The sequence below is a fragment of the Micropterus dolomieu genome, linkage group LG18 (assembly GCF_021292245.1).
Source record: "Micropterus dolomieu isolate WLL.071019.BEF.003 ecotype Adirondacks linkage group LG18, ASM2129224v1, whole genome shotgun sequence".
Classification (NCBI taxonomy): domain Eukaryota; kingdom Metazoa; phylum Chordata; class Actinopteri; order Centrarchiformes; family Centrarchidae; genus Micropterus; species Micropterus dolomieu.
In genome coordinates, this window is record NC_060167.1 from 31795582 (window position 1) to 31803734 (window position 8153).

General features: G+C 39.4%; 1 protein-coding gene across 1 annotated transcript in view; it reads right to left on the reverse strand.

Moving 5' to 3' along the window:
- itpr1b (inositol 1,4,5-trisphosphate receptor, type 1b) overlaps positions 1 to 8153 on the reverse strand; it is an 82626-nt gene that overhangs the window by 4853 nt on the left and 69620 nt on the right. Inside the window, exons 55-56 of the mRNA XM_046075708.1 lie at positions 5876 to 6041; positions 4721 to 4881 (exon numbers count right to left, since the gene is read on the reverse strand). Coding sequence (XP_045931664.1) covers positions 4721 to 4881; positions 5876 to 6041 — 327 coding nt within the window. The remainder of the gene's footprint in view (positions 1 to 4720; positions 4882 to 5875; positions 6042 to 8153) is intronic.

Genomic DNA, 8153 nt, shown 5'->3' on the forward strand with positions numbered 1-8153 from the left:
GCTAGTATAACCGTGTAAATTTGCTGTCCCCTCAAAAAACATTACACAGCCAATAATGTCTAAACCGCTGGCAAGAAAAGTGAGTACACCCCTAAGTGAAAATGTCCAAATTGGGCCCAATTAGCCATTTTCCCTCCCCGGTGTCATGTGACTTGTTAGTGTTAAAAGGTCTCAGGTGTGAATGGGGAGCAGGTGTGTTGTATTGGGTGTCATCGCTCTCACACTCCCTCATTCTGGTCACTGGAAGTTCAACATGGCACCCCATGGCAAAGAACTCTCTGAGGATCTGAAAAAAAGAAAGGTTGCTCTACATAAAGATGGCCTTGGTGATAAGAAGAAGGGCAAGACCCTGAAACTGAGCTGCAGCACGGTGGCCAAGACCATACAGGGGTTCAGCAGGACAGGTTTGACTCAGTGCACGTGCTCAGGGTCATATGCCTACAGTCAAGCATGGTGGTGGGAGTGTCATGGTCTGGGGCTGCATGAGTGCTGCCGGCACTGTGGAGCCAGAGTTCATTGAGGGAACCATGAATGCCAACATGTACTGTGACATACTGAAGCAGAGTACGATCCCCTCCCTTCAGAGACTGGGCCGCAGGGCAGTATTCCAACATGATAACAAGCCCAAACACACCTCCAAGACGACCGCTGCCTTGCAAAAGAAGCTGAGGGTAAAGGTGATGGACTGGCCAAGCATGTCTCCAGACCTAAACCCTATTGAGCATCTGTGGGGCATCCTCAAACGGAAGGTGGAGGAGCGCAAGGTCTCTAACATCCACCAGCTCCTTGATGTCGTCATGGAGGAGTGGAAGAGGACTCCAGTGGCGACCTGTGAAGCTCTGCTGAACTCCATGCCCAAGAGGGTTAAGGCGGGAAATTAATGGTGGCCACAAAAATATTGACACTTTGGGCCCAAAGTTGTACAATTTTAATTAGATTTATGCTCACTTTTGTTGCTAGCAGTTTAGACATTAATGGCTGTGTGATGTGTTATTTTGAGGGGACAGCAAATTTACACTGTTACAAGCTGTACACTCACTGCTTTACATTGTAGCAAAGTGTCATTTCTTCAGTGTTGTCACATGAAAAGATATAATCAAATATTTACAAAGATGTGAGGGGTGTACTCTCTTTTGTGAGATTATATATGTCTGTAACTTTAATGCTCCTGTCTTCTATTCATGCAAAAGTGACAGAGACATGAAACCCAACAGCTACCTCAGGATTTGATGCGTTCAAACATGACTGACGGCCACTCGGCTGCATTCTTTCATGCTTTCTATCTTCTCTGGCACTTCATGACCACATCCCATTGTTGTGTCTGAACTTGCTTCAAAATAAGCCAAAGTCATAGGAAGGCATTTATGTTCAATTCTTCACAACATAAACAAGCATCCCATACAACCACGTCAATATCATCAAAGGATGCTGCGTAGCTTCTGAGGTCACTGGATAGAAACAGTGCAGTGCGGAAGAACTGGTGTGGAAAAGTCCCTCAGTTTTCGTTGGTTGATTTGTTGATGTAGGGGCAAGTGAGTTGGCCGTCCGAACCACAAACCAGTCCTGGGTCAGACGGCAGCCCAAGGGGAATCACACAACACTAAGATAATGAGCAGCACACACTCATTCTGAAAGGAGGAGACGACTGCTGTGAGCAAGTTCCACTTCCTGAATGCAAAGAGACAGAGGCTGTGTTTACCTAGTTCACCTGCTCTACCCCCCCCCCCCACCCCCCCCCCCCCCCCTTATTTTTCTGTTACCAGTGTTTCCCACACTCAGTTCTGCTCATATACTGTCAACAAAATATGAACTACACACGACAGAGGTCATTTCCCCATTTTGGATTCTGTATGCCGGCCAAAGGCACACGTGTGATTGTTTGACGACTTTGTCATCAGCAGCCCGGCCCCCTTTCCATCCCCAGTGTTTACAAATGAAAGCACTTCCAGTAAACTGAGAATTGCAGCCACGACTTAAGACTCTACATCACGTTGGTTCAATGGAAATGACGGAAGTACATTTTTCATTATTAAAACCGCATGGCCATGACAGAGAAACAGGATGCTATGTGGTTAAAACAGCAACAGAAAACGTCACAGTCATGCCACAAGCCACCTGACGAGCTCACAGCCCACTCAGTCAACAAATATGCAAATAACTGCCAAATACCACACATCTATCAGACACAGCCACATATGGTTTAGGCATATTTTGCTTTACTCCAATAATAACTATTTTTAATGTTTCTGGCTATGAATGTTTCGAAATCAGTTCATGGACCTAGAGCAGCCTGCAGTGTTGAATGCAATAAGAATGAGGGCAATGAGCGCAAGCCAAGCATCATCTTTTTACACCTTAGATGTGACACTTCACTCAGAGCCCTCCACCATTGACGTCAGTCCCAGTCATTGTCAGAGTAGTCTGATTTCTACACCCCCTTCTGTCCTGTTGCTTCTTCCACGTTACTGCAGCATCAAATAAATCGAAACACAGTGGGAGAGAGGCAGCATAAATTGATAGCAAATGATCCAAATCATTAGTTAATATTGTGGGATTAATATATAATAAATTGCCAATAAAATAGCCAATAATTGATTTGAACACAATTTTGTCCTACTATTGGGAGTAATTAATTCTCCCAAATTTGTGCAGGGTTTTGGAGTTTGTTTGTTCGAGTTCTACATTAATATTTATTGTAAAACCTTTGTATGGTTTTATAATCACTACTTAAGACTATGCTAGAAATAGTCTGGGTCTATTAACATGTAAATACACAAACGGTATGTATTAAGTTAGTCACAAATGCTACTGCTTAATTAGATTAGAAATTTGTCCCATTTTAGTCTAGATAGGCAGTAATATAGGTATATAGAACATTTATATATAAATAAGAACATAAAAAAATGCACAATATATAACTGTGATTTTTCCCCTACACCAGTACTACTGTACATTGTCACCGTAGAAAGGAAACTGGGGAAAGTTTTGCAAAGTTTGCACACCAAGTGGTTCTTAAGTTGAATTATTTACACATTGAACATTGTGTCTCTATTTTTGCACAAATTTTGGATTAAAAAATAAATAAAAAATTACTGTTGCATGTCGTCCCTCTCTCTTCCTCTCTGTATCCATGCATGTCTTGTCTGTTAATCTGCTATCACTACATCAAAAATACATAACAAAAAATCTTAAAATATATATAAAAATTAACAAATAAAATAAAGCTGAATGGATTCCTTACATTAAACAGGACTCCATTTAATAACATAATCTCCATGAATGATAAATGTGTAATTTGACAAAAGCTCTTTGTAGACAACTCAGACGACAACAGATGGAGGAGCTGCATTTTAAGCGGAGAGTTAATGTTAAGGACTGGGTCAGCTGATGAGTCAGCAGGTTCTTTCGCACCATGTGCGCCTTCTGTGTCTAGCCTGCCCCTTTAACCTGCTGGTCAGATTGCGCCCTTGACAAACTCATTTTGGCTGTAAGGTTAATGGGTGCAAGGTTAATAAGAGAGGTTGGGGGGTTAATCCCAAATCAGGTGGTTCCTCACAAGACTGAGTTTAGCAGATCAAGGCAAAAGCCAGCAAAGTGGCCCTAAATGGTATCTAATGAGAAACTGTGTTAGAAACTAACAGCAGCACAAGTGCGTCAGGGAAGCAACCACTTCAGAAGAAGGGGCTTTCCTTTGGCAGTTAAAATGATTTGTAATTGCTCACAGACAAGAGAGTATGATGCAACAATCAAACAATCAATTTTCTTTCTGGTTTTTATTTTTCTATTTTTCTCTACAGAGTTTGTCTGGTTGAATCGCTTGCGATGTAAAAAACTCAGATTGGACGAGCGTGTGTGTATCTGATGTGTTGCTCTTATTTCGCATTTGTAATGCCAAACACACAAATACTTACTAGTCAAGATTTCATCATTTTCATGATAATGTAATCTTTGCTAGAACGAGGCAAACTTTGTTATTTCATTTAGATTTTTTTTTTATAGTTTTACAGGACATGTACATACAGAACAATATATCAGAATATAATAAAGAAAATATACACAAAAATGAGTTTTTATGTCCTCACACTGCTACTTAAAAAAAAATCATGAGGCCGTGTCCTGGTCTATATGAAAGATGAGTTCACTGTGTGTGTGTTTAGCAAGGCATGGCTGCTTCAGGGGATTAACACATTTTATACCAATGGCAGACTCTGTCTAGCTGACTGATGTGATAATACTTGGGAAGGATTCAAGGTCACGGAGGCAGGGATTACATAATTCAGTCCTGGTAATCTGGGGCAGATGATGTAAAAAATTGAAGTACTGCCCGGTGCCGAGAAACAAAAAGGCTGCAGTAATCAACTCAACCCAAACCCTAATGAACCTGATCGCTCGAGTAACAACGCCTACAGTGTTGTTCAGCTATCAAGGTTAACCTCAGGAAAGACCACTTGAGTAGCTGATACCTTTGTGCACGGTACTTCTGTATGTGTACTCTCTGAGGCACATTCAAATATTTTTTTTACCTGCAGTAGAAAACAAGGTGGGGCAGAGCTGTATTTTGAAAGGAGGGGAGCTTGAAGAATTGAGGCTTTGCTCAAGGATATTTTATTTATTCCAAACATGACCCTCTCTGAGTTTCCCTATAATAAGCCCTGCAGTGTAGATCTTAAGGTTTTGATTGTATGTAGGACAAAAGGCATGTGCACGACAGCATCCTTACCCTGATCATTTCGGCCACATAGCTCTCTGGGCCGGTGTATTCTGTCGAATCCTTGACCTTCACCAGGACGATGAAGAACAAGTAGTGCCACATGTTGTGCTCAACTTTGATGTGTTCTTCAAAGGTAACCGTCTTATTGTCAAACTTGTCTCTCTCCAAACCTAAAAATGAGAGGACACCACCCGACAAACAGAAGCACTCACACAACCAAATAAACACAGTGCTCTCATTTCTTTGGAAGAGTGAAGAAATACACACAATGTGGCTACATGACACAACCATTCTTGTGACCTAAATGAAGATGACTGAAAAAACAAGAGGAAATGGGCTCACGAGTGATCGGGCAGACAAAACGTCAGAGGTGAGATTTGCTAAAAATGTTCACATATTTATTGTCACACTAAATCCCACTGAATTTGTAAAAGAGGAAAAACCCTTCAAAGCGTTGCCCAACACAAAGCAGTAACAATGACCAGAAGTGACCAGTGATTATTCAGATGTAATAAGTGAGTAGCGATGGATGAGACCAGTGTGTGAGTGTACAGTCTAACATGGTCAAGACCAAATGGCAACAGGAAGAAACACTCCTCCTCCACAGCAGCACCTGCCATGACTAACCATTCATTCTGGGAAGAGGAGGCGTTTCATTGTTTACACTAACCAGAAAAACAGCCCCCATTTTGCAGAGCCCTTATGTGAAGCTGCAACATAGCAGCAGCATGCACATACAAGAGCAGGCTCAGAGCAGACCACTCGATTGATTCCTCTTGATTTCATCATCATCTGACAAACCTCTGGGTTCACACCTTCTGACTGTACCGCACGACTAATGCGATATACAGCAGCGTGTCAAGTATTGACTGCAGCTTCGACTAGAATGGAACTGCAAGACATTTCCGTTTTGTTAAATTCTAAGAAGGGAGTACGACTACTATACATCGATGATGGGGAAAAAAAGGAAAAGATGTGTCAAAGGTCATGAGTCATATTCCTCTAATGTCAACGAACCATGCATTTGTCTTTAGACTGAGGAGGCAGAATGGCTTGAATGGCAAAACAAAATTTAACCAAAACAGCAATTAAACGGTCTTCCAAAAATATGTGTTAGCTCATTTTGCAATATCGCCATGCAGGGCAACACTGAAAATGCCTCACCGCAAATAAAACAGGTTGTCTTCAGGATTTCCTCTTTTTTCTGCTTCTCACTCCTCAGGTCAGCGAATGTATCGATGATGACACCAAAGATGAGGTTGAGAACAATAATGATGACCATGAAGAAGAAGAGTAGGTCGTAGATCACCCTGGCTGCGAAAAGGGGCTCCTGTTGAAGCCAAACCAGAAAATTTGTAAGAACAAGCAAGGTCAGCTGGTAAAAGTCACTGTCATGGTGGGAATATGGGCCCAGTTTAGAATTTCAGTATATAGCAGGTTGCACAGAGCTTAAATCTCCACACCATTAAACTGTTACTCAATTATTTACAAACACAGGTTTACAAGTTTGTGTTTTCTCGTTCAAAAAATATCCGCAAAACAGATTTAACTCATTTGCTGATAGGTGAACAAGGCTGCTTTTTGACCAAATTATTAGATTAGATATCACCAACTAGCATTATATATATGAAAAAAGATTAAGATGCTGATGTCATTTTAGGTGAGCAATGGGAAATTCACTAAATAAATATCAAGTTAATAATATTAGTGATATTTATTTATTAGTAATATGTATTCAATATTGTAGTTTCCAAGGTCATCTTTCACGTATATAGACACCCACCTGTTCAGTAATTTTGAAAACAAAAATAATATGTGAAACTATTGTAAATCTAACATTTGAGATGTGACATTTTAGTTTAATGGCTAAAATTCACCAGATGTCAATTTGTATCTAAACTAGAGGTGGGAGGGGGGGCTATGTTGGGCTATGGAGCCTATTTATATTTTATTTTACTGCCATCACTGGAAACACATCGGAGTGACTCATAGCGCCCTCTTTGCATACAGGACACTATGCAGTGGTGCATATACCATCCTTGTGTGTCAAACACAACCCGAACTGAAAACAGTGAATTCACATGAAAGACAAACTAACTGAGGTCTATATAAGTGAGTCATGTCTTCAGTCTATGGGTCAAGCTGTAGATTTAACACATGTTGTGATGGTGCACAAGCTTGTCTTCATCCTTGATAAGCATCATTAATTCTTTTTCTGATATGTTTGAAGTTATGAAAGTCCTCTAAGTAACCTCTTTCGCCTACCAGTACAGCATATGTTATTCTCAGAGAGAGCCTCTTTAGGCATGCTGCAGCCCACTACACTTCTTACAAGGAACTTCTTCTCTCTTTCTCTTTTTTTTTTTTTTTTTACATGGAACTAGCCAACCATTAATTTGTTTTGCTTATTGGGTCAAATATGTTACATACTTTTTGAAGTAAGAGTTAATTAAATAAAATTTTTATCTCAGTAAAACATAAATGCCCTTTAATATCTCATATCAGTTTTCTCCATCCACTTTGATGTCATTCAATTTAATGTATGTGTTTGATGTGCACTGCATATTGTTATCAGTGTTAATTATGTCCAAGTTTACTATAATCCAATAAATTGTGGACCACAACTTTAAGGCCGAAAGGGGGGTGGGGGGGGATACCGTGATACATTACACTTTATATCTCAATCCAAACTCAACTTTGCTCCTTGCCCTTGCCTTTCTGTGCAACAATAAAACAAAAAAATTGCATGAAATAGCCAATAATTGATTTGAACACAACTTTGTCCCACTATAGGGAGTAATTAATTCTCCCAAATTTGTGCAGGGTTTTGGAGTTTGTTTGTTCAATTACTAATTAATAACATTACTATTTATTGTAAAACCTTTGTTAATTTTTATATTTACTACTCAAGACTATGCTTGAAATAGTCTGGGTCTATTAACATGTAAATACACATAGGTTCAATAGTAAAAGTTCAACAAAAACTAGGGCTATGTAACCACAGCATATAACACCGTGCATAAACTTCAAATGTGAGAAATAATAGAGGTGTGAGTGTGAGAAAGTGTATTAAATGCTGACACAAATGGTATGTATTAAGTGAGTCACAAATGCTACTACTTAATTAGATTAGACATATGTCCCATATGAGTCTAGACAGACAGCGATATAGGTATACAGAACATTTATATAGGACATAATAATGATTCTTAATTTGAATTATTTACACATTGAAAATTGTATCTCTATTTTTGCATTTTTTTCAAATTATAAATACTTACATAAAAAATAACAATTTTATTTAATTTAATAAAAAAAATTATAAAATAAAAAAAATAATAACTGTTGCATGTCGTCCCTCTCTCTTCCTCTCTGTATCCATGCATGTCTTGTCTGTTAATCTACTATCACTATCAGAAATACAAAACAAAAAATCTTAAAA